A 27,617-nucleotide genomic window follows, 5' to 3' on the forward strand; every position below is an offset into this window, starting at 1 on the left:
TTCGCTCCCTCTACTTAATTCTACGACAATTATTTTCTCGTATTTAAATTCAGTATTATATGTTGCGTATAATGATTTTCCACGAAATAAAGAATAATATCATTTGATATTTAGAGAAATTGTTTTTACGGTGTAAATTCAGCGAATATTGTGTATGCGGTGGATGTGCATAACCTATACCCGAGAGTATTGTTATTTTTATTTTATTAATTATGGATAAAACACGATAAACGAAATATAAATGTCGTTAATATATTATTTTTAAACCAAAAAAGTAAACAATCATAAAATCCACTACATACATGTACATATATATGCACATGTATCAATTAGTATCACGTAACAATTACATTTTCAAAGGTTCGGTTACTTCAATAGTGTCCTACGATCATGACAGTGATATTTTATCTTAAAAACTATAAAAAGAACGTAAATCAATAAAAACTAACAATTTTATTTATTGAATGTAATTATTCAAATTCAAAACAGAAAATGATTTCGATTAGAAGATATAAGACTTTACTTAAAACAACGATAACCTATAAGACCATTCTTGCAAACAATTTCATAGTCTTCATACCTGCTTTGCACAAAAATAATATAGCACATTGTTACTGTACAATGAAAGCACCTATAATTGATTTAAGAATAAAAAACATCAGAAAATTGAGTGGTAATAATGATACAAGCAGTGACGAAGATTTTTATAATAAATTAATGTTACTGAATAAAAGTTTCAATAACAAACAGGTAAAGTTAGATGTATTAGAATCTATCATTGACGATTTGGAAAGTAAAAATTATAATATATCAGAAGAATTAAGTGTAATGTTGCTTTCCTGTTGTGGAAGTATGTTATACGATAAACCATTGAAAGTACGTCTAGAACTGATAGATCGTATTGTGAATTTTCTAAAAAGGAACGAATATCCACTAACTATAGATCACTATCATGCTTTGTTAAAAGCATACATTGATAATGATCATGCTATTGATCCGCAAAAATTTCTGGAAAGTATAACCATTACACCGGAATATGAAACTTATTGTTTGTTATTACAAGTTCCTAGCACAAATAATTGTGCATTTGCCGATACTATTACTTTGAAGTTAGAACAAAATATTTTACCTATTAGTAAAACAATTTGTGATGCATTAGCATATGCATATGCTTTAAATGGAAATGCAGATGGAGTAACAAAAACTATGAAATTAATGGAAAAAGAAAATCTTAATGAAATACCAGAAATGAAAACATATTTGATGTATTCATATGCGAGAAATGGACAGATTACAGCATTAACTAATAGCTTAAAAGATGCTACATTGTCTGTACAACATATTACAAAGATTGTTAAATACCTTAGTTTATCTGGAAATGGAATGTATATACCAAATATTTTAAAACACATACAACCGTTAACAACAGAGAAAGACATTATTTCGACCATTATACAGCTTGTGCATGCAGGATGCATTTTAGATGCACAAACAATTGTTACTTATGTTCCCATAGACAAAGAATGTGAAGATATAAGAAGAACCTTGGCATTATGTTTCTTGAAATCGATAAGCAAATTGAATATAGATCAAAACATTATGCTACAAGTTATGACTAATTTAATAAAAGTAGAACTTAATTTCGATATTTTGCAGGAAGCAATCAAGCTTATTTTGGGAGAAAATAATGTGGATTTAGCTATTCAGTTACTGTATCGAGCAAAGGCAGTAGGAATTACTGTTAATTTGCATTATTTTTGGCCTATTCTTTCATATGTTCAAGATCAAACTCATAAACCTGATCTATATACACTTATAAAACATATGGTAGAATTAAATATCGAACCAGACTTTATAACATTTATGAATTATATTTTACCATTTATTAATCTCAGTAAACCTATTATCACAATCATAAAAATGGCTGCACTTGGTGTGGCACCTGCTTATACAGTAGAACCAATTGTAAGATTTTTATTAGTTAAAGGTAGATTGGAAGAAAGCATAGAAGTATGTTCTTGGTTTAAAAAAAAAGTTGATTGTCAGCCCATATTAGACTCTTTGTATTCTAATTACAGACAATCAAACGATATTAGATTCTGTGCACATTTCTTGTATGAGTTAACTTATAATGGGCATGGTTTCACTGCATCATTTATTAAAAAAATGATAAAAGAATCCAATTTTCAAACATGCGATACACAACCTTTGATTAGTTTTTTAATCATAGCCAAACAAAAAAGTGCTGTCATTTCTACAGCCGATGCAACAAGTATATCAAACATAATTTCAAACATGAATTTTATTGAACCTGTTAAATCATCTATTTTAAACCATATCTCTGATATCACTGCGGACAGCCACAAAGAAAATTATAATACTGGAGAATTTGTCCACCCACAATTTATGAACGCTTATCAATTAAACCAGTATTACGAGTTACTAAGATCAAGAAAGAGAAATTTGAGAGGTACACTGCGAAAATTGCTTTTAATTGCTTGTCACATTAACGATGAAAAGTTAGTATCAAAACTTGTAGTGGAAATGAAGGAAAACAATTTCGAATGGACATTTGGAATGAGATGTAACCTATTTGACTTTTATGTAAAAAACAAAATGAATGAAGAAGCTTGGTCCGAGTTAGAAGAAATTCAATTTCAATTTCAAATTGAAAGAATGGATAATTTCAAGATTTTACGTTTTGCTATGTTACTAATAACAGAAAATAGAGTGAAAGATGCTCTTTACATAATAAATAAATGTGAACTTGTCAATCACAAACCAGATGTACATACACAAGTCAATCGTTTAATATTTTCCCTAATGCAAAATAACCATCTGGAGTATGTAGAGGAGATGATAGATGTTCTTGACAAAAGAGGATATTATAATTTACCAATACACAAATTCAGACATTTAATACTTACCCAAATCGTAAAGGGTAACATAAAAAAGGCAGTGGCTTCATTTACAGATTGTGCTAATAAGTTAAAAAAAACTCCAGCAAAGCAAGAAATATTAGTAGAATTAATGAAGCTTCCTTCAAATTCACCTTCAAAGTATTATTTATTACAGAAAGTGTATGAGCTCATAATAAATATACACAATAAAGATATAGCTAACATAAATGTTGCAATAGCATATGGCCTGTGCAATAGAATATCGGAGCTACAATATTTACTGAAAGTATTATTATTTATTTTTAATATTCGGTATTGATATATAAAATCTAATTGTATATTCAGGATGCATATTATATTGAAATTTCTTTTTAGGAAAAGAATATAAAAGAACAACTTATGCTAGACCAATTTCGCTATTTAAAAGACAGTGACATTATAACAGTTACATTAGCAATATTAGAAGCAACTGATAGTTCATCAACAGTAAACTTAAACTCTATATACACTGCAGCTTTAGCTGCATGTGGTAAGTGTACGATTGCTTTTATTACATATAAATGTATACAAATTTTTACAGTAAAACTTAAAAGTTAATTATTTTTATGCATAGATAAACAAAACGACTACATACATGCTGTGGAATTGCAGAACAAAATGATATCAAAAAATATAAAACCGAGTAAATCTTTTCAAAAAGCTTTTACTAAATTATTAGAAACTCATAAAATTCCCATTTGTCCAAAAGTCGAAAAGAATCTTAACTAATAAACAGTTTTCAAATTCTCTTTTAACATAGAACTGTAAATGTTTATTGCATTAAAAGCATTATTTTTTAACGAATTATAATTACCATGTTCCTTTTCTTTAACAACAAAATCTTCAACTTTTTTATGTTCTTGCATTAATTTTTCCAAATTATTTTCCAGTACATTAATTTGGCTGTATATATCATTACTTTGTAGTCGCTGTTTTATTTCATCATACTCAAATTGAATTGTTTTCAATTCTTCCTCATTTTCTAATTGCTGATGTTTCAGTTGTTCACATTCCGTTATTAGTTGCCCCTGTCTTATACTGAGTGCAGCTTTTAAACTATCCAAATCTTTTAAAATCACTAATTCATTATCTTTATTGCTCGTTCTTTCATTAAGATCAGTTAATTCCGTTTGAAGTTTCTGCTCTAATATCTGCATTTCGCTAAAAATTTGTTGCAATCTTAAGTTATCTTTTGCCAATCTTTCGAAATTTTCCTCATTATTACTATATTCAGATTCAATAACAAGTGGTAAACTATTCAAAATAGCCATTTCATTGGTCCCTGTGAAGTTAATGTCAATATTTAAAATATTCGAAATATTCCCTAAATGTTCCACTACCGTATTCTCTAATTTTTGTAATTTCTTTGTTTCATCTTCTTTATTTTGCTCAAAAGAAGCCATGAATTGTTCGATAATCTCTTCTCGTTTACGAAGTTCCTTGTACTTGATTTGCTTTTCAGATTGAGTATCGTCTATGTCGATTTCCAACTGCTCCAGTTTTTGTTCTGTTTCATGTATTCGTTTCTTTTTCTCAGTCAATTGTGCTTCCGCAGCTGCAATGTCCATATTGTCCTGCTTAATTTTCAGTAACAAATTTTTCTTTTCTTCTTCTGGTGAAATTCTATGCTTCTCTTCTTCTCTCAATTTATCCCTCTTCTCCTCTGTTTCAATTACCTTCAAATATAACTTGACCGCTTCTTGTTTTAAAGGAGACAATGTTATTTCTTCTTCCAGATAAAGTTGTTCTTTATACAGTCTATCCAGCTCCTGTTGCATTTCATTCGCTGCCTTTTGCCATTTTGTTTTCTCGTTCAATAATTTGTCGTATTTTTCTTTCGTATCAATATCCATACTCTCTACGAGTCGTTCGGTTCTCTTTTTTTCGTCCTCCAACTGTCTCCCAATCTTAGTTAACTTCTGCTCTAATTTCTTTCTCTCTTCAAACATATTCTCAATTTTCAATAAGCTGTGTTCATTCCTTGCAGCGAGTTCTTCGGTTTCTTGTTCAATGATTTCTTTCGTAACATCAGACGTCATTTTATCCACTACAATATTGTAATCGGCTAATTGCCCTTGCAGGATCGTTAATTCTGTTGCTAAATCTTTAGCTCTCTTGTCGTAATGCATGTAAGTAGCTCTTTCTTTGTTTTGACTTTCAATGTCTTTCATAATTGTACCTATTTCTTGATTTAACTCCCTTATTTTTAATTGCATGAGGCCAATGTAATATCTCTTGTCCTGAATTTGTCTATGAATGAAAGGTACGAATAAAAATATAACATAACTAACTTATACAGTTAGTTATAACTCAATGGTTCTATTGATTTTATTATATCATAATATTGTCCTATAGCTTTCAAATATAGAAAGAGGAACCTATATACCTTGTCATCGTTAATCCTCTAGCTGTTCCAGGTCTAATACCAGCTACTCCATGCTGGGTAATTGGTCTTTCCATAATGTTTAGATTCATCTGACTAGATAACGGAAATCCTATATTAACGATTCCAGGAGTATTTGAACTAATTGTACTTGACTGTAAATTATCAGTTGATGCACGGTTAAGGAAAAACGAGGATGAAGGTGGTCTCGCCAATACATTTTGGCTAGGTGTCCCTGGACGAGTGCCTCCTGAATCGTTTTTAACTCTTCTATAAAATCTTTCAAATTTGCCTTGCGATACAGGTATGCTCGTTTGAGGTCTTTGCATTATGATAACTTATTTAAACAATTTTACCAATTTATTAATGCTTGCTGATTAATGTCTTGTAAACATTCAATTCTAACTGAAAGGATGTAGCTCTATCATTCTTTTGCTTTATATTCTGGTTGCCATAGGAACTAAATTATAAACTTAGCATATCCCTGTCCTAATTGCAAAAATATACGCACAAGGTAGACAATACATTTTTTTTATTTCATTTCCTAGTACTTTAATATTGTCAGTGTCTTGTTAATTTATACTTCAAATTATAGTGTCCAAACAAATGTTATTCTTTTCACAAATTGTTTTTATTTTGGGTGGCGCCATCTCTTCGAGAAGTGCTGAAACTGGTCGCACACAGTTATCAACAGCAAAGTGAACTACTAAAGAACTACTAGCGCCATCTCCTGGAAGAATGTTGAAACTTCTCGGGCATTAGTTTCACTACTTTCCGCAGAGATGGCGCTAGTAGTTTTTCAGTAGTTCACTTCGCTGTCGATAATTATGTGCGACCAGTTTGAGCAGTTTCCGAAGAGATGGCGCCACTAGCAGAGGGTATACACGGTTAATTTAAAATTACTAGAAGAGATTCTGTTTCAATATTTTATATTACTATACGATTATAAAATATTTATTACATGGTATGCCTCATACAATTAATACATCAAATTACGTTACTTAATCAACAGCTACCTCTCGAATCAAGAAAATTTAACGCTCTTATTTTAAACAATCGTTATCAGTTCAATCCTGATAGCTTAGACCAATAATACATTATTTATTTGGTTGGGATGTTACACCACGTTACTTTTAAACAAACTATTTTTTCCTTTCTAATACAGGTATATTTACACATTGCGGGAGACGAAGACAAATGTTCATTCAACGTACACTCGTCTCGATCACGTTTACTAAACCATAAACGCACATCCGAGTCCGTTCGAATAAATTTTTCAAGCTGCCGGATATTGATCTATTGGGAAAATTAGCCGCAGTAAAAATCGGAGACTCTCGGCCGACGGGAAGCCCGATAGATGGCAGACGGAATACCATTAATGGTCGGCAGGCGGGCAGTTGCTAGGCAACAAAGGTGACGCGACGTGGTGACCGAGTAGCGATGCACGACGGCGACGGGAACGGTGACGGCGGTAGCGACGCCGGTCTTCCAAACTCGAATTAATACACGGGAGTCCAAGAATATCCTCAGTGCGCCTCGGGATAGCCAGAAACGAATCGGTGTTACCACGGTAAACCGCGTTGCAGAGACGTTCGCCCGTGGCATCGCGATTCTCCGTCTAAACGAACCGCCGCTCGCGTCGACCGTTTCCTTCCCGCTTGCCTTTCCTTTCTTTTTTTTCTCTTCCCCCCTTTTTCTCCTCTTTCTTTTTTCTTTTTTCTTTTTTTTTCTTATTTTCATCCGCTTCCATCTCTCTTCCCCGGTGCTCAATAAGCCGGAGCCGTATGCACGGCCGGCACATGTACCCGTTGATAGTGCATCTAGTGCAGATCGCCGGGAACTATCCACGCCGCCTCGTAAACCGGTTCCGTCGCGAGCAAGCGGTGACCTCCTCGTGCTCGGGAATGTTTTAAACATTGTGACAAGTATTTTGTGCCCCGCGTTCACAGGGACCGTCGACTCCGTGCCGTACGCGGAACACGGGACAGCAACACCCGGTTGGGGTTTCGACAGGAATCGGGACGCTGCTCGCGCGATATGGACGAGGAAGAAATCGACGGCGTGAAATCACCCATCAAAAGGCTTGGCTCCACGCGGAAGCTGCTCGTTTTTAACAGTAAGTTGTTACTACTACTACTCTCTCTCTCTCTCTCTCTCTCTCACTCGCTTGCATATCTCCTCTGTCTTTATTTATTTTTATTCACAGAGAAAGTCCAGTTTTTCTATTTCGCGTATATACCTGTGTCGATCGTGCGTAAGTGAATTATATTAAAATTTCACGCGACGAAGAATTAAATGTTTAGTCGTCTAGTATCGAGACGTAGGATGATATTGAATATAGAAATTTAATTTATTTCGTTTTCTCGAATTCACTGTTTCTACAGAGATTGATACGCGAACTTAAACGTTACGAAATTAAACTGTGTGGTTCCGAGATCCATTGGGATTCGGTGAAGAGATGCAAATCGCTTCGTTCGTTCATCGATAAAACAGCTGGCATTTCTCTCCCCCTTGTTTCGATGTACAATATGTTTTCCTAACGCGTTTAACGGGTATGAGTATAAGAAAAAAGCGTAGCGTCTATATGGTTAACAGATGTTAGAAAATCTCGTTTTAATGTGTAACCAATGGTGCGAGTATGTACCATGACACGACGCGGACGTGTCGATGTTTTTACACTGGAAACGTTATTTATTTGTGCACGTTGCATGCACTGTAAATATGTAGCACGGACCTTTCAATGGATACTAGCAACTCCACTTGCGTCCAACGAATCTTTTCAATCATTTTTCAATGGATCTTGTTATCCTTAATTTTTACACGCGTGCGAAAAGTAACGAGAAAACTGTGACGAATCGAGGAGAGACTATTGTACCCTCTATGGAATGTTAACGCGATCGAAGGTTGAGTTAGGCTCGTTTAGTCGCAAGCATATACATCTGATTAATCTATTTATCGCAATCAGATGACGTACAATTTCTTGTACGGTATTCGAAACAATAAAACAACCGAGGAATTTTATTTCACGTGATCGATGAACGATCATGTAACACCTATCCGCCATTCGACGGGGACAGATGAGGTGCTTGCACGTCTCTTGATTGAATTGTTGGCGCGTCGCACTTGAAATTGCCTCGTCTGCATATTAAAGTCGTGGGAAGCAACAGGGATAGGTTCCACGGTATTTTCTATCCGCGCAAACAATTTTCACGCACTCGACGCTATTAAATATACCCATTCTCCTATTAGCCGTTACCTTCGACACATGTATCTTTTATTTCCAAGATTTAACCGCTTTATAACGCAATTATTCCAGCCTTATTAAACAGTTGAAGAATGTACACCTCTTTTATCCTAGAAAGAAAATCATAAAGAATCTCGAAACATGGTACTTAAAAAAAGAAGAAATCGATTTTCTGTCGCTCTTAAAATTTCCTTACTTCCCTTTGTCGTCGTCGATGGATTACAATACGCGATGCGCATTTCTATATAAAAGCCATTCGAACCGGAAGTCCCCGGTAAAGAACGCGTGTACATCGGATGCCCACCTCTGTTTCCGTTTACAAACTTCCACGGTTGTTTTCATTTTATTCGAACGCGCGCCGTGCCCCTGGTCCCCCTGCCATTTTGCTCGGTCTCGCCGCTCCCCTTCGCTGCGCCCGCGGCGGCTAGAAAACATTTTCAGTCGCGATGCGGACGCGCCTCTATATATTCGTCCGTCCCGCGATGCGCATGCGCGTGCCCTCCCGTTGCCCACCGTCGGAGACTCTTACCCACAGGATCGTGCGTGACTGCGTCCCTCTGCCTTCCACTATGCATTCTGATTTTCGTGTTTACACACCCGCGCGGTTCCGACGTTTTAAATATCGATTTTCAGCGAGCCAACCGCCGCGTGGAGCTTGCCACGCCGGATGGACGCCTGGCAAAGACCGACCGATTTCCGTTTATCTGCCGAAGGTTTTTAGGGTTATGCAAGCTGATACGTGTATGGAGAAAAATTAAGTTTATCGAAGAACGCGATGTTGCACGCTCTATTTTGGGTAATTCGATTTGCGTCTAATATACATAATGGTACATCTGGTAGACGTAGTATAGATAACAATTACATACAAGTTTTACAAATTACACGTATCTGTAGGGTTTGTTATCCAGTTACGTTTTTTTTTCGATGAGCGATCCTCTGCTGTTCGATGGAACTATGTGTATGTATGTATGTATGTATGTATGTAGAGTCGGGTAAGTTTTTTTTATTCTACGCGTGTGCGACAAGCCATTTATTTCAGTTCAAGCCTATTAGCGACGCTGTTCCAATGGGATGCCGAGGAAGGAATTACAAAGGAGGAACGCGATGCCCTTAGATCTATATCATCGTTAGATTAATTAGCCCCTAGCGAGCGTAAATTTTGATCCGAATGGACGATGTTGATCGTCGATGTGAACCGGTGATTGAGATGAATCGCTCGAGAAGAGGATCGAACGATTCGTTCGTATTCTGGAAAAACCGTACGCGACGTAAAGAACGCAGCGCACCGGGTGGATGGTGAACTAGTGGAAGAAAATGTCACGAGTTGTACAGAAACACCAATAGAGTTCGCTAATGAGATAGCGTGGCGAATGAAACGTTAGGCGTACACCAGTGGCATTTAAACACTGGCGTTAGAGAACTGACGCTGACGCTACAATGCAGTTAATATTTAATAGGACTTCTCCGTTTACCGTCGTAGAGCGTCGAGACGAACTTAAGTCGGAGATTCTAAATGCCAACTCTTTTGTAGTTTTAATTGCGAAAAACGCAACTCGTTGGTCATGCTAACACGATTTGTTTGGTATGCTATTAAGGATATTGGTAAAATTAAATAAAAATCATTGTAACGTTTAGGAAGTATTGCGATGCCATTTGTCGATCGGCTATGAGGCTGCTGAAAAAATAGCGTAAACATGTAGCTGCAACAGTACTTATATTCCTACTATTCTTCGATACGTACGTGGAAACGACAAAATTTTCTGCAAGATGTACAATGGGACTAATTGCTTCAGTTTGACATGAATCTGACGGGTCAACAAAGAGTTTTGGATTAGCGGCTCGGAAAGAAGGCCAAGTGGTATTGAATTTGCACGCTTGTCTGAACGAAGGTCGAAACCCCGAACGATCTGTGGCTTTAAAATAGCGGTACTACGTAATGATCACATGAATAGAGCTCCAGTTTTAGAATAGTACACGCTGAATGAACTACGTCTGCTATAGCTATCTGCTGATATTCCTGTGTTCTACGTTAAGGGATCATTATTTGAACAAGTAATGATACACGCAATAATTGTATGTATATTATCACAGTATCATAGTTATAAAAGTCGGATTATCGTTCTTTAAATCAATATAATACTATTTGAGAAATAAGGAACTTTAGTTGATGCTTATTTGTCGCGAGATTACCGACATCAATAGAAATGGCGTGGAATCCCTATTGAACCACTTGGTTTTGACTCAGCCAATTTGTTTTTGTACAGGTTCAGAGTGTATTTTTCGTAATTACTTTTATGCTGTTTCAGATTTAAATACGCGATTACCGTGAAGGAAAGATAACATGTAAACAATGTAGTCGGGAATATTTGACTCCAAAAAATTCGGGACAGACGACTGGAACTAAAGCAGAATCAAGGGTCTTCGGATCCGGCATAAATTTGCTGACTTCTTTTTCTGCAAATACGAGGTCTGAGGCTTGAGTTCGTGACTAATCGTGACTGTACAACTGAATCTGCGACGAACACGGGTTTCAAATTCCCTCTGAAAATCTTGGGACGAACGGATGAAAATTTCTCTCTCTTTCTTCATAGATAAATGTAGATATTTCTACACGCATCTTTCTTCTAGATAAAAACTTTGTTACAACAAGAACGTAAAGAATTGAAAAGAAGCATGAAAATGGAAGCGAGGCAGAATTTAAATAGTACTTTTCTGTGCTAGTTGATCGAAGAGCAAAGAACCGCTACGTATTCATCTCATTAGTGGGGGGCAACAGTGCAAAGCGCAACAACTCGAGGGTCACCAAAGTCTAAAGAAAAACGTGTAGGTATAGATTAGTCACTTATCTCGGTTAGTCGAGCGATGTTGTGGTAGCTACCGAAAAGTTGAACGTTCGTTGACTAAACGAAAACTACGATTAGAGTGCACGAAGCGAAGAGTGGTACATTTCCACGTGGCAATGACGCCGGGGAGGCAGAGACAGGATGAGCGGACGAGAACACAGGCGCGCAAAGAGTAGCGTATATACACACGGTGGACACGTGCGCTCCGTTTGATCAGAGTCACAGTCACGGTCACGCTTCGAGGGTTGGACGAATCTATATAGAACGCCACGGTGGGAGACCGGTGTACCGAGTATAACCGTGCACCGGGATAGACGAGGAGAGAAACAAAAGCGGTGGCGCGAGTAACACTCATTGATTCCCCTACCAACAGCGCAGCCGTCTCTTTCGCACCGTTTCACCTCGCTTTATTGCCATTACTTTATCTCTTTTTGTAACGTCTCTTTCCCGCTCGTGTCTCTCATTAACTCTCTCCTTCTCTGGCTAACGGTTATCTCTCTCTCTCTGTCGTTCGTTTTCTCACCATCCCTGTCCTTCTCTCACGCGCTCGCAACGATACACTTTCCGCTCGGCGCTTCTACAACGGTATTACGCGATTCAGTTGATTTCGAAACGGTGCATCGGGAGCGCGGAATTTCTCTGGCAATCAGTTTTCTACAGACTCGTCCCCTTTTTCCGTTTACAAGTGAAACGCTTTCAGCGTAGAAAGTTCCCGGCGATTCGGCTTAACAGCTTCGAGTGTTCCCTTTTCCGTTGTCTTTCTTCTCGTCTGCTGTTTCCTTTTACGCCGCACCGGCCCCGTAAATCGTATCCCGGGTATCGCGAAATTGTCGCGTCTAGTACTGTGGGAATCGCCGTTCCGAAGACGTGCTAGTGTTCCGCGATCAGGGAAGCAAAGCGCGCCAAGAAATAAAACAACCGCAACCGTTGTCCCATTTCGACTTTTCTTTGCCCGCGTTCAATATCCTATTTATCTCTTCCGTATTGCCTCTTCTAATAAGAGGCTGAACTTAGATATCTCGAATTCGCCAAAGACAATGCTGGTAATTTAATTCATTTGTTCACTTTGTCGAGGTTTGTGCACCGTTGGCCATCATTTTGCAAATTCTGGCCAAGCTACTCAAGCGGATGACAGAGAGTTGGGAGAGCATCTTAGAATCGACGTTACATCAAATGGTCGTTTGCCAACGTAGCACGTTAACACAGTGAGCTATTTTATCGTGACCGATCGCGCACGAAAATACGATAAAGTACGAAATAATCTATTGTGTCCACACAGTTGGGAGCATATTAATTCTGTTTATCATTTAGTGCCGCATAATACTCGAAATATCCAAGCATCGTCTGGAGGAGGCCTTATCAACTTAGCAGAATAACAATCCTTTATTAGATAAACTGAATATAGTAACAACTTACATGTCCGATATATGAGTCGACGAAGGGAGTAGACGTTAAAAGGGGATGAAGAATAATCGCCGACCTGGATCGCGCGTAACTTCGATCGTACGCGGGATATTCTCAAGATTTCTCTTTGAAAAACAAGCCCGGAGTCTCGTGTTGCGCGGAACGAGGGGTAAAACGTCGGATTTCGATTGAATATCGCATTTTCGACGCACGGGAGCGGAGATCGGCCGGCCTAAAGTCATCGGCCAAGGTATATAGACGAGAGAGAATCGTCCGCGCGTTCCGGCGGATGCAGGGGGTGGCCCAGTCGGCAGAGCGAGAGAAAAAGAAAGAGCGTACGAGAGGAACCGGTGTGTATGTGGCGGCGGTGCTGCGGCTCTTCGATGGGAACGAGGGAGAGAGCAGTGGATGTCGACGAGGAGCCGAGAGAAGAAGGTGGGGCGAGTGTGGAGGTTTAGAGTGAACGCGAGAAGAGCACCGGTACGGAACCGAGCGGCGTAAGGGGAAGGGTGACGGAGGGATAGAAAGGGAGATACGGACAAAGAGAGAACGAACGTAAAGGGAGGGAGGCAATGCGTAAGGGAGAGAGAGAGAGAAAATCCGGTTGCCTGGCGACGAGCCATCTAGTTCGATCCCAGCCAGCCGACCAGCCACCCTCTGGGCGCAGGAGCAACGGGAGAAGGCGACTACCTTCTGCCTTCGTTTCCTTTTTCTTGTCATTCTTAACTTTCCTGGACTGCGCCGCGCCTTTGTTTCCCCGGTCTGTGCATGCTGGTCAGTATTCTTGCTCAACCCCCGCGGTTCTCTCTCGCGTTAACAACAGGGAGCACGTCAGTTCTCGGTGTACCGTACGGACGAATGAACCGTGTTGGTGATGGGTTTCAGTTAGCCCGGGAAGAGAGAAGTGTATACGTTTCAAGGCCGGAGAGGACGAACGATTGGCCGAATACGTTGCGTGTGAGTGCGTGTGGTGTGATAAACCGTGGGGAGATCGATTTTAATATGGTGTTTCGTTTCGACACGGGGATGCGAGCAGTCTTTCAAGCGAACTGCTGCTGACTGGGAGGAACTGGACTCGAAGGGAAATACGTAAGAAACCTAAAGAGAAAGAGTAATTTGTTGGTGGAGGACAGGACGAACGAATGAGCTAGAGAGAGACGAATAGAGAGATACGTTCCGTGTATACGACTGTATACGTGAATGCGTTGTTCACACATGTTCGAGTCGAACGGTGGAGAGAGTCGAATGATCAAGCGTTTCGAAATGATGTGTATCTATAGCCGTTGATAAGGGAAAACTTGTAACAGAGAAGATGAAGTCGAATCATCCTGGTTTGTACCACGCAATGGAGGTCGATCGAGTTCTCAACATTGCCCTTCGACGAAGCGTAACGAGCGAGTAAAGCGGAGGAATCTTCACAGGAAATGCGAGAGGGCATGTTCCTCGGACAGTTGCGGTACGATAATTGGAATCAATGCCGATCATTCGAATCGTGAGCTAAATCTGTTCTACAACCGACGAAAAAGAACTAGAGCGTTCCGCCAGTGGTGGTTCGTCTGATCCAGAAAGTAGCTTGAAAATCGCTTTGGAAACCGAGCAACTCCAGAAGTTTCGTTCCTGTGCGCTTTGTCGACTCGAACACAGATTTCCGCCAGATTTTGGCCGTACGATAATGTTAACCGAAGATCAACCAGAGATTTTTAATCGCCGGTAATTAGTGCGCTCTAGGGATATTTTTAAAAAGTAACAGAGGCAGAAAGAAGGTGGCCCATTGAAAGAGCTTGCCAACTATAACGGACCTCGCGTCTTTTTTCACCCCATCCTCCGTCGCTATATTCTCTCCCCCCGATCCCTCCTTCCTTCTCTTCCTCGTATTCTTTCTCTTGCTCGTTCGTTCGTTACAACCGATCAACGCGAATCGAGACCTACGCATAGTCCGGCAACATGTTCCAGTGCATTATTCAGCAGAGGAACGGGTGGATTCATCCTTATAACCCCGACACTAAGGACGTACTTCCAGGTATGGCTCATTCGATACGAACGCATTCGCTTTACCTTCCATCTGAAATGTTCGGGAACAAAAGTATGGAGCATTAGCCAGAGCGTTAGGGTTTCCATACTTTCTTCCCTATAATGATTCAACGGATCCAAACAATTCAACAAATCCAAGAACTTGAACTAACATAAACTTTGTAAATAGAACCACAATTTACGGTTCATTTTTTTTTTCTTTTGTCTATAAGTTGTTTACGTTCAAATAATCGTTACGTAAGGTTCTTCACGACCCCATCCTTCCCGGTCATTGTAATATAATTCGCATAAGCTGCTCACGTCATTTACATCGACCCATCAATTGTCTGTTCCGTTCGTTGAGCATTCTACATTTTAGTTTCGACATTCCTTTTTTTGCGCACATTATACCATATGTTTTTCATTCGTTCGTTCGGGCCACAGGTTTTGCTATGATACATTCGCACAATGTGTGCGTTATACAATATTGGAAATTCTAGATAGGCGAGGGACATTTAATGCCGCCGGTGTAGAGTGGTGCGAACATTCGTTTAAATGTATAGAATTTCTTTCGTCATGTCGCTTGGAACGCGAGAAAAGCGATGCACTGTTGAACGGTAAAAAATTTTGTTTGGAGGTCGCTACATCAGCGATCTGGACAAGAACAATTTTAGAAGTTGATACACGAACACCTAGTATTTCTGTTATACACGACGAAAATGAGAGCAATTATATGTAATTATAATACAGAGGCAGCGAAGAGGCACTTGATGGGCCACCTTCTACCTCTGTATATGTAATTATATGCCCCACCTAGAAGAGATGTACATATACGAAAGTTCTTGTCAGCGGGAGGTAGCAAATGAATTTGATTCTTAATGGATACTTAGTCAAACGTAGAAAGAATGCTTAGAAAACAGTATGATTAAGCGATTAAAATATATCAAAATATTACACTATTTATATTATATGACGGTGACGAGTTACTTCTTTCTACTCATTTGGTTTACACGTTATTATACATCTTAATTATCCAATTACACGCAAATAGAAAAAGTACAATATTACATTGTACAATATCAAATCGCTAACGAGAACGATTATTTAATTTCTCAACTACAGAGCCGACCATTTATAACGATGGAAATCGGCATTCGAATTAATTAGTGAAATCACCTGAAGTCCACGGAGTACAATTAAATTTTAGAATCACATAGAACTGCTAAATTGTGGTAATTACATTTGCCGGTAATTACGAAACGTCTTACGTTTCAAGCTTTGTTACTAGCGTATCCTCCGGAGTGATCAGAAGTGGTTTCCTTTTTTTCTCAGTTTATCATTTCAATATTTATCTACCAATTATGTCACTTAAACGAAGGGCGAAGAAAAATTGCACGGTTATTTGGAATTCGTCAAAATCTCTTACTGTTGGAACAAGATTATTCCTCGATCTCTTCTCTAAAGTTGAATGCACCGCAAATGGCATTGTCGAGACTGCTGTTGGCGCGCGTTTTTCCATCGATTGGGTTCTCAGATTGAAAGAGGTTTCCGTATTCTTCACCGTTTGTCCGAACTCTCGCGTTAATTGGAAAGTCTCTGCAATGAGGATTATTGTATTAACGATGTAAAAGAATCCGATCGTGGTATTGTCGAGTACATTGCGAACGCCGAAATAGCTAAATCGTACGGTTTGCATAAAAGGTCAATTGTTTCGTCAGGTTCGATGTTTATTCCAGTGAACAATCGAGATTGAACAAATGAAATAGAGTGGGTGTAAGAGACGTTCGTCTATTGATTTTCCGTTTCACGCAGGTAAAGCTTTGATTACTTAATACGGCACTGAAAGAACAAAGTTTGAGAAGTATGAGAACACTCGTAAAATTTCTTGTACGAAACTTTTCGACAAACCTTAGCAGCCAACTTCCGGTCGTGGTAGTTGCGAAGGTCCTCGAGCTATATGACGGAGGAAATCACAAAGATTCCATGCGGCTTCCTTGCTAGTCGTAACGTCAAACTTCCTTTCACGATTAATGAATTACATTTGGTTGACGACCCTAAAATAAACGGTTTTGCAATATTTATTCCTTTTCCCTGGATTTTAGCTTTTGACTACTCGTTCAAAAGGTGAAAATTTAATCGGACCATCTGTGTATCCGGACGACTATGCGCGTTGTTCCAAAGCCACTGTTCCGTTGATTATTGGGTATAAAATAATGTGCCGAAACAACGATCGGTTCATCAAAAACCTCCTCGATTATTCTTGGTCCAACAGTATGTTTTAAATGCGTGGTTGTGACAATTCGTTGAAGAGGGCGCGTCATTCGCGACGTAAATCTTGATAATTGACGAACCGTGACGTCCGTCGCCAAGTACACGGCTAATGGGTAATTTTCGTAGCAAGACTATTGAGAGGCTATCGCACTATCTTTCGTGCCTGCTATTACAGCGATGATTTCTCTTCGACTGTACGCACATACACAATTGCGGACGTATTGGGACTGATTATAACAAAAAGCAAACTGAACTGACGACGCAATAACCATTTGACGCTTCCCTTCAATTCGTGCAGGAAGGAAGTTGATAGAGAAACGTTGCGCTGCATATCAATTTCTGTGTGCGGCTTATGCGTGAAGATTTTTCTCCTTCCATCTTATGTTATAATCGAATTAGTTGTACCATTTCGGTGCTTCATTTTCGTAGCCCGTTTCTCGAAGAAACTCATGAGAATTCAGTGAAATTTGTCGTTCAAAATATTTGCAGGATGGACTTACAAATGTCGCGTGAGCTTGCATCACTTTTTGCAATAGAAAAACGAGACTCTTCTCCATGCATCAATTCCTCGCACACAAAGTAATAAAATAATACAAGAGTGACTCATCCTGGTTCCACAAGTACCGCGAGTCTGTATTAAATTATCCATTTCCGTTTTATTTTTGTCCAGTAACGAGTTCTACTATAAAAAAAGGGGAAAAAATTCATTCAATAACGTCGTCAATCTCTTGTACAGATGACACGTAGCGTAATAATTGATTACTAACTTGTTAATTATCGTGGCTCAGCCCGTCTCTCAAATTTGCTTTAAAAACTGAATCACACATTTCGCTGCCGCGCCATTCCGAATACGTATAATGGTTCAACGTCATCTAAATTGCCGGAATTGAACTCGCAACACGAGTAAGACTTTGTCCAACGAAATTAAATTTACAATTTATACGTCATTGTCGACGTATCGATTAATAGATACTGTAGTAAAAGAAATCGTTTTCACAATTACAATGCACCTCTGGACGTCTTCGCTCCCTTGATAACGTTTGTCTGTTATACATTTGCGATTACGATTGCGTCGATTATCAGTGAACTGACCAATGTTCATCGTTTAGCACGCGTACATATAAAATGAGGTTTGATTATCATCGTGATGTGTATACGTGAATATGATTCTCGAATTAGAAGCAGATTGCTAATCATCAATATACAGGATGTCTCTGATTTAGTAGTCCAATCCAACAAGGTATGATGCATCTGTATGAGAATTTAGATTCCTTTTTACTTTCATCAGAATTACCCTGCAAGAAAATATTAAAATTAGTCGAACATAAACTAAAAGAAATTCAAATTCCCCAACCGTACCGAACGATGGCCGTCCGCATCGATCATAAAATCTTCGTTTCGATAAATCACCCTTGAATTGTCTCATTATTCAATAGCAGTTTTAGATCGCCGTGTATCGCTTACTTAATGGCGTTCGTGCGAGTGTAACTCGCACACTCGCGAGCGAAGTTAAGACGGATGTGTGTACATGCACGAACATATAAACGGTGGTGATACACATAGTAGGCGTAGAGAGGAAGGCGCGTGCGTGTAGGCCTCGCTGGTAATTGTGGTTAATTTAACGACAGTCAAAGCAACGACTGGCTGTCCTTACTGGTCAGTTCACGCGGCCAAGTCCCTCTCGACTGGTCGAAACCGCACACCGCCGTTATATCCCATCGATATTCGTCCTTAGTACCACCGTTCGGATTCGTAAGGGATCGTGAAACCCTGTCGCTAATTCCATTCTTTTTCTTTTCTTATCCTCTCTGTGAACCTAATAACGCCAACTATCGGCAGGAAATAGTCTCTCAATCGTGTTCCGTCTGACCTGCAGTTTTCTTTCCGTAGATTCCACCGACTGGTAATAAAGTGCGCACTGTGTACGCAGGTACATACCGACCGTTATCGCGTCTTTCGCGCGCGCGCAAAAAAAAAAATAGTCGACACTGATCCGACGAAACAGAGACACGATCGGGCAGCGGTCGAACCGTATAATATGTGCGTTATTCCCTCGCAGGATATCCGGTGAACTTTCGTGTTTCGTGGACGCAGAGAGAAAGGATACTTGAACCGCGCGGCGCTGTACAACGATGGAGAGTGTAAACTCCCTTAATGTTTTCACCTTATTGTGTTAGACACGCGGTCGTGTTCGCGTCGGGCACGCGTCCATGCACGTTCGCTAATCAAAACAAGACCGTTTTACGCGTCGACCGTGGCCAGCGACTGCCCGATGTGCTTCCAGTGGTTCGTCGATATACGTGTTTGCTGTGAGAACGAGTGAGACTTCGCAAGATCTGAATGATGTCTCGGTTGCAAAAAGCCGCGTGACATTTACGAGGGCCCGGCGTTCTCTAATAATACCGGTCGCCGGTGCGCACGGTGAACGGAGCGAGAGTGGAAAATTAAATCTCGTTCGCGACACCGCGAACGACGCCTGACCCGTTTGGTTTCGAATGGTTTTTTAAAAGCGTCTTGGTTTTAGAGTGCAGCGTTCTCCCTCTCTCCCTCTCTCTCTCTCTCTGTCTCTCTGTCTCTCGAAAGGAATATAATCGGCCGTCCGGTTGCCTGGAATGGAAACGGTAAACAACGTGCGGTAGGAATAAGAGTTTTTGAGACACCAGCTGTGCGCTGAACTTTCCACGTCCCCCTGCATAAAACTCCACTGAGTCATCGAGAGATATTACGTTTACGTTCCGAACGAACAGCATCGCGGAACCGCTGTTGCGATAGAATTGAACGGCGAAGTAAAAACTTAGCCAGCGACTGCTGGTACGGATGGAAGGGTTCAGCTCGAGGAGGAAAAGTATGGTAGCGGATTTCTGGCTTTGGAATGCTGATTGTCGAACGGGATGGGTAATGGTATTAGAACTTTCAGTGATATTAGAACTTTACGAGCAATTGCGGGGAATCTACCGGCGTGCGTTTGTTTCAGGCAAAACGTACAACTTCTTTGGAGAAAGAGCGATTGGCATAGAAGACAATGCGCTTGAAAAGCTATGAATAGCTCTATTCTATATGCATTTTGCTTCAGATATTTCTGCGCGTGTACTTGTTGCTGTACTGTTTTCTGTGATCGATTGAACTGGTAAATGTACGTTGGCACAAGTAAGCGGGATAATCGATACTTTTTTAAATTTCATATTGGAAATACGATTTCAAGTTATTCTAGAAGTTGTTCGCATTGATAATAGAAGATAGTAGATAACTGTTAGATCACTTGATGAGAAAAGAAATCGTGATCACGATCAGATAAAGAACTAACGGCTCTAGCATCAAAGGTTTGAAACAACTTCGAGACTATCCAGTAGCAACGATAGCGTATTTCAGAAATTCAGTTGAGGCGTAACCTATATTTCTTGTCTATCGTTTTATCATTATCGTTCGACTGGTGAAAAATCCTTGATCTCGCGCGTTCGTACATATTTACTTTCTCGCTGGGGGCAGGACTTGAAACGAGTTCGGGGATGACCCAGATCGATCGAGAACGAATATCGTAGATCCACGATCCGCCGATCCGTGCCGTTTCGAACCGTTTCGAACGAAACAGCATGGTCAAAAGTACATCTCAATTTAAGGGCAATTGTGTCTAACAGTCCGACGCTCTCAATCGACCGTGGGCGTACGCTTCGTTGACGAACGAACCGTACGAACCCACGGTCGAACTAAACTACATATTTCATTCTGTATCTTCCATTGTCCAGACGTACGACTTCCCTTTCCGGCTTTGGTTTCGCGGCTACGTTATTAAAACTGCACCGCTCGATCGTTGCTTCTTACGCAATTAAATGATCGATGGATCGACCCAGACGATTGGAAAAGCAGCCTTGTGACCTCCTTCATCTTTTTCTTTCGATCTTCAATTGAGAGTTCATGGAATTGTCTGGGATGCAGAAGCTACGTCTCCCATGTTAGTAAGGAGTCAAATATTAATGAGAGTCATGTCGCGTACACTGTTTGTTTAAATTGTAACTCGTTGGTACATTTCTGTTTAGAGATATTCTTCGCAATAACAATGCGACGACTAAATTGTATGCAATTTTTGTCTGCACACTTTTGTATATTTTTAACTTCTAAGATACGTATTTATTGTTTAGGTTTCGTTTATTTCGATTTATAATCTGATCGGCCAGCTGAATCGACGGATTTAGATTGAACGATCGTTCGTTCGTAAAATCTGTTCGATGCAAATGCGTGGAGCGATTCCAGAAACTAGGCCGGATTATGACTGTTTCCTGAACGAAGATGCAGAAAATTGATAGCGTGAATTATTTTACGCTTGAACTGGATTCGTCTGTCTATCTAATCGTCTATTTCTTTTTTTTCTTTTTATATCAACGCGTCTACGTTTCCTTCTTTTTCTCTCTTTTCCCCTTTAAATAAAATCGCGTTCAGTGGCGAGTGCCCGAAGAAAAGAAATGTTTGCATAGAATTTAGTCTGTTTAAAGAGTGATAATACTGTTTGTTTCATTATCAGAGGTAATTTACTCTGGTTCGTATACTTCAAGGACCGATATAGTACAATTATTTGCGTATTCACTCAAGCTATAAAATTTTTTGTGACAATTACATTAGAAAATTAGTTACACTATACTACTTAAATGCAAAAAAATGTTCAAGGCCATAATTATGTCCTCTCAAATATCAGCACATCGAATTTCGTTCGTTTCCTTGTATCAGTCTTCCAATTCTGTAATGCATTTAAAAGTATAATTATGATTTATAAATCCGCGATATTTTTGTCCAAGTACAGCCTTCGCTAAGGACGATATTGCAGTAATAACAATTTTTTTGCTTCTCGTTTATTTTCTCTCTAAACAGTCTATCCGAAACCGTCGCTCCACCGATGGCCGATCAGCACTATGCTAACAAATCTGTATCGTACGCTGTATATCCAAGAAATACGACTATTGTTACGCGATAAAGACGACCATCTAGATTTAGAAGAAGGAAGAGACGATATTAGATGCGCCACCGATAGAGTTGCTTCAGTTACGTGAAAAAACTTTTATTTAACAGCGTGGATATTCTATAATAATAACTACCCTTTCGTAGCGTCCCATTTCGACACTGATGTCTTACGAGCGACCTATTAAGGCCATCCTGGCCGGTAATTTAAAAATAATCCTTTTGCGTGGCCATCGGCGCTATGAAAACACCGTGTTGATCCGTCGTTCTTTGAAAGGTTCACGCACAACGTGCATCGTTATCTGTTGCATCCGATCAGGGCCGATAATTGCAAGGCGTGAGCTTGCGACACAGCCACGTATCGTTTCCCTGTGGCGATCTACGCGAGCGAGAGGGATAGAACCCCGTCGGTTGCATTCTATTAACGGGATCCTTTCTCAGGTTATAACGGGAGCGGATTCGAGCTAGAATTTTTTTTTTTTTTTTTATGCCACCACGCTTTCAATTTTCTCGCACGCGATACGAGAGAGCCCAGACCTTTGTACGCTTTGCTGATCGTAAAACGGCACTGGCCAAACGTTTATGCGTGTGCCCAACGCTGTACAGCATCGTTTCGAGTTTACTGTGCCAGGGTGATCCTAGCCACTGACTCGCGGGGATACGATTCTGAAATGGTAGAAGATAAAAGAAACGTTACAACATCTCACGGCACGGTTATCCTTAAACCGATTTGAATACTTGGGAGGAGAAGAGAGAACAGTGAAAATTCAATGCTCTATTGTGCGATGAATCTTTCATTGGTTCCTTTATGTTTATTAAAATTGTTAAATGTATTTCAAAGTCGTCTTTGTTTTTCTAAATGTATTTTGTTATTTACGTACCCGTGTCGAAAGGATCCCTTCTTTGTGAGATACTTTAATTTTAATTGTGAGAATTAGTATAACATTTCTTCTCATTTTATAAGAGAAGCTAGCAACAAACAGTCGCAGTTTTTATTTTTATTCGCGTAAACAGGGTCATATAAAATGTAGCAACGGTTAGATCTGAAAATATGAATGATGTGATATTATCTAATATTAGAACACGCGAAATGCTCCTGTATTTTGGAAATGATCTTTTCACGTTTGACATGTTCAAAGTGTCTCGACTCATTATCAATATATTCGAATGCTTTATCTCTTCTAAAATAAGTGCCATTTAGGAATCGGTGAATTCAAGTTATTAATTAATTTAAAATTGACTACACTGAAAACGTTATACTCCGTAAGAAAGTATAAAAACTGTTGTGTAACAGGAAACCAACAGCTTGAAAGATATTTTCATGTTAAGCATGCGAAATAGTGCAGATAAAGATTGCATACATACAGAGTTGAATTCATATGTGTAAACGTTGAGAGTTATAGGCGTTAATTTCTACATCAAAGTGAGAAGATATCTCTTGAACAAATAACGTAGCGAAAGTATCGTTAAATGCTTCCTTCTAAGTACTACAACAACAGTCAATATGTGATACACACAAATAAGTTTCTATTTAAGAAGGATACAGTTATACTTCACAGTTTTCTGGCGTGTACACGTATTTATGTGAACGTAGATATTCTCATAATTTTTTTCTTACGTCTACCAGACATTTCTGCGAAGACTTCACGGTTTTTCAATAATATATATCGACTATCCCGTACTTGAAGAACGTTAGTTAAGACGATCGATCTAAGGATAACAGTATAGCAACGAGTATGACTATATCTTCGATCGATGACGATACTTTCATGGGGTGTTTTATCACAGCCATTACGTAATTATCGTTTTTTTACGACACGCATTTATCCCATATCATCGCGTCACGAGCTGGCATCCGATTAGATTGGCAATCCATCGTTGCAACGAATAGCTCGGCGACGATCAGATTACTATCTGTAGTTTCTCTCGAGCTATCTTCGCTTACCCCCCATCATCCGTTCTATCACCCCGTAACGTCACTCAGAACGCATCGTTCAATAGTATCCCCCTCTTGTTGTCGTCTGTTTCCCTTTTTCTCTGTATTTCTTTCTTTCTTTTTCTTTTGTTTTTTTCTTATCGACTAATGTAAATGAAATCTAGATGCGAGCTCGCCACTCGAGGAATGTCAGGGATCCCGTCGAGTGAATCAGGCGCAACCAGCGTGTTCCAGAAACCGGGGGAATTAAGTAAAATGACGTTGTAATTGTGGTCGATGTTGCTGGAGATTTCACTGGATTAATTAAAGATACCCCAACGGTGAAAGTTGTGAGGACGATAATACGATAAAACACGAGTTAAATCCCGTAACACGAACGTACACACGTGGCTTACGTGCTTTTTAAACCGAAAAAGGGAGGAAAATAGTGATTCGTGAGGACGAAGAGTGATCGCCTGGTGGACTGAGAACAGATCAGGACGGTTGTGAAGGATAAACGGGGAAAAATGTTCAAGCTCGCCGGACGCCAAGAATGGGAGGCTTTAACGAAAGGTAAATGGCGCGGCCGTTTACAAACCGTTTTTAAACAATTATTCCACACGTGTTCCCTTGATCCTTCGTGTTGGCTAGGTCTCTGGTTCTTCGGGGATTGTAGGCACGCGGGATGCATGGATCTACCACCCCTCGTGCGAGCTGCAATGGGCAAACTGTATTCCAAAGGGTAGTCGAACGAAGAGATAACTTTCAGGGATGCTGATTTTCTTTCTTGAACGAGTATCAAGAATAGCATGAGTACATAAATCATATAGAAGCATTCGTCAACTGAATACGCCTTCGGATACATTTTGCCCACTATCGAGACAAATTTGATGTAGCCGTTATTCGAATACTTTCTTAAATATCTGTAACCCTCGACGATCCATGTACTTATGTGCGATAACACACGAGATCCCTAACACGGTGTAATTTTCACGCACAATATTTGGACCACTGTCTCATGGAGTATCTGTAAGAACGATATTTTTATACCATTATTTAACGAGATTTTATTTGATTTAACCGTCCGTGATGAAATTTTTATTTACTTGTAAGGATACGTCTTGAATTCGAGCACAGTCTATTATTACATAGTCGTTGCTTTGAGCCATCGGTGAACGACGTTAACTTGCCTCAAAGCCTCCTGTATTTATGTAGAATCGTTCGAGACAAGTTTTATTTTCCCTTTTCCGAGTATCGCGACAAAAAAGGCACGATATTCTCTATAGAAAATGTCAGTTTACTTTGTAATCAGTTCTAGAGAGAAAAAGAACGAGGAAAAGGGCTTGCCACGGTTCGTGTAATCCATAACACGCATCTCTTTGTACCTGCGAACGGATCATTGATCGTTCTATGAAGTCTCTACGTCGCGTGTACTATTGTTGATACAAATACTGGAGTGTTGATAATAATATTAACGATATGAATAGCGACATGTAACCATGTCAATTCTTACCGTGGAATGGTTATAATTTTCCAATCAGACACGTTGTGTTTCTCTTAAAATAATAGGAAATCTAGTTAAACAGTCGAAGGTAGATACGAGCATTAAACGGGACTTTAAAGGTATCCGAATGCCAACAACTGATTGCGATTGCGAACACGAGCAACGCTGGAAACAGAAAAATATTTCATTGGTGAGAATGTTAAAGAAATATCGAATCGATCGTTCCTGAAAGGAAGTTGCCACGCGCTACTCCCTCCATCGGTTGCTCTCTGTGCTTTCGTTTTCAGGGTTTCGATCGATCGGTATCGTTATGTACAGAGTGATTCGAATGCAGCTTGACGGAAGTCACGTTACAGATAGAGACAAAGAAAATTGTTGACAAGAATTACCGTACTTTCGATGGTCGTTTAGCGAGGCTCGGTAAGGTGAATGATTAAAGTTGTTCGACTTAATGCTTTTACGTAATCTTCTTCTGTAACATACATTGCGTGCGATGAAAATTGTTATCAAACAAATTTCATTGTAAATTATTTACTTCTACAGACTTGAATCACCCTATACATGGACGTCGTGCAACCAAGCGTGTCTATTTACTTTCCTTAGGGGCGTGGGCAAGTCGATTCACGCGTTTCAACCCCTATGCGACGGGGTCGAAAATCTGTTGGCTACTCGGGGAATGAATCACACCACGGAAGTACGGAAAATCGATACGTCCCACGCTCGAATCGGGGATAAAGTCGGAACAAGTTCATGCGAGACGACTCAAGGATCAAGGGAGAAACAGGTTTTCCTTTTTCTTCCTCCACGGTTCCTCGTTAAGCAATCGACGCCATATGCGTTCGAACACATGGAAGCATCCCCTCATTTCAGGGTGGGATATTGAGTTTCCTTCAATTTCTTAATAACGTTTAGATCGTTATCTAATATATTAATGATCAAAGTATCTTGTTTATTACCTCTTTTCTTTTTTACTCTTGTTCATTCGTTTCTTCGTTCAATATTTCTCTAACCATTTCCACGCCTCGTTCTCGATTCGTTTCTCGTTTCTTCTGTTCGGATTTAACGAACGTAGAATTTTGAATAGCAAAAAGTTTTCAGATCAACTTCTTCTGCATCCGATTTCTTTCCAAGAAAGCAACGCACAGAGAATCGTTTAATCCGCCGCACGAAGGGATCCCCTACGAATGATTCATTCTGTTCCCTGAATGGACGTGTTACAATGACCTTCATTGATCCATGATTAGATGCGAACTATCCAGTAAGAAGCCCTGTCTTTCGAGTTCGAGTTTCGTTCCCTAGTTCGGTCAGCGACACGGAACAAAGCAGCGCCGGTATGTCGATGTGCGTTTCGACGAGTGAAACCAGATCGCAGTGGAAAAAGATTCGAATGAACGAGCAACTTATAAGTTTAGGGTACAAATGCGAATCTTTTTTTTATCGCAAATTCTGCAATTTATCACAATGAGACGATTTTAATGAGAATAGATTCGATACTTTAACTTGATAGATGTTAACATTACTTTGAATTACACGAGCGTTTTTGTATTACACAGTGATTGTAATTACGTCGACGATATCCAATGTATACTTCTTAGACGAGCTCTGTAACAACCTTCCTAATATTTGATAGTTTTTACCTCTCTTTCTAGAGAATGAACACAAAGGAAATGAATTTTCTTCCTTGCCTGTGTTTATCCTCACCGAGTCCATTTTACTTTGAGTATCGTTCATTAATCCACGATAGAATAGAAACTAGAGCTATAATCTAATCTCTTGAACGAGACGAGTAAAATATTTTCTAGCTAAAAAAAATATGGTAACTTCTTGTTTGCCACAAGTTCCCTTAAAGTTTCAACCTGACGTGACTCCCAACATTTCCCACGTATTTCTTCAAACAGGTAGATAAAGTGACGCTGTATCCTTGGTCTCGTACGTGATATGTGTATACGATTACTCTAGTATAAACGCAACTAATATGATCGTTGTGAATGTATAAAAAAATGTTGCGCTTTTTCTACGGCATAGGGAAATTGTTTAGACGATTGTTTCTGATGCTTCTTCTTTATCTCGTACTCACTCCTGTAGAATTGCATTATTTATTCTTCAATTCTTCTGATATTTCCATATCTACATACAATTATACGAGAGCCTGTTCTG

At 39.6% G+C, this 27,617-nt stretch overlaps 3 protein-coding genes and 1 long non-coding RNA gene across 8 annotated transcripts in view; 3 read left to right on the forward strand and 1 right to left on the reverse strand.

The window, feature by feature from the left end:
- Positions 1-441: 441 nt before the first annotated feature.
- LOC143422669 (leucine-rich PPR motif-containing protein, mitochondrial-like) lies at positions 442-3,656 on the forward strand (the record flags this gene model as incomplete). The annotated part of the gene is made up of 3 exons (XM_076893471.1): positions 442-3,186; positions 3,276-3,429; positions 3,514-3,656. Coding segments are annotated over exons 1-3 (2,991 nt in total), but the record flags the coding sequence as incomplete, so codon positions are not given.
- LOC143422980 (intraflagellar transport protein 74 homolog) lies at positions 3,652-5,701 on the reverse strand. 2 transcript variants are annotated; one of them, XM_076894003.1, is made up of 3 exons: positions 5,479-5,701; positions 5,326-5,418; positions 3,652-5,189 (listed from the first exon to the last, which is right to left on the reverse strand). In XM_076894003.1, the coding sequence occupies exons 1-3, from the start codon at positions 5,649-5,651 to the stop codon at positions 3,665-3,667; spliced, it is 1,791 nt and encodes a 596-aa protein (XP_076750118.1). In that variant the 5' UTR covers positions 5,652-5,701; the 3' UTR covers positions 3,652-3,664. The 2 variants fall into 2 exon arrangements, with proteins under 2 accessions (XP_076750118.1, XP_076750117.1); XM_076894002.1 differs by having other exon boundaries at positions 5,326-5,701.
- Positions 5,702-7,330: 1,629 nt separating this feature from the next.
- Positions 7,331-27,617, forward strand: part of LOC143422969 (SLIT-ROBO Rho GTPase-activating protein 1) — a 28,777-nt gene continuing 8,490 nt past the window's right edge. For 2 of the 4 annotated variants that reach the window (XM_076893975.1, XM_076893973.1), the window contains exon 1: positions 7,331-7,438. In XM_076893975.1, coding sequence (XP_076750090.1) covers positions 7,360-7,438 — 79 coding nt within the window. In that variant the 5' untranslated portion in view covers positions 7,331-7,359. Of the gene's footprint in view, positions 7,439-14,495; positions 14,834-24,477; positions 24,530-27,617 lie in introns of those variants that run through there. The other 2 variants (XM_076893974.1, XM_076893976.1) reach the window with 2 other exon arrangements.
- On the forward strand, positions 12,974-14,371 carry LOC143423011 (uncharacterized). The gene is made up of 2 exons (XR_013101781.1): positions 12,974-13,902; positions 14,105-14,371. It is a non-coding gene; the product is annotated as an uncharacterized LOC143423011 (long non-coding RNA).

The sequence above is a fragment of the Xylocopa sonorina genome, chromosome 4, assembly GCF_050948175.1.
Source record: "Xylocopa sonorina isolate GNS202 chromosome 4, iyXylSono1_principal, whole genome shotgun sequence".
NCBI classification, from domain to species: domain Eukaryota; kingdom Metazoa; phylum Arthropoda; class Insecta; order Hymenoptera; family Apidae; genus Xylocopa; species Xylocopa sonorina.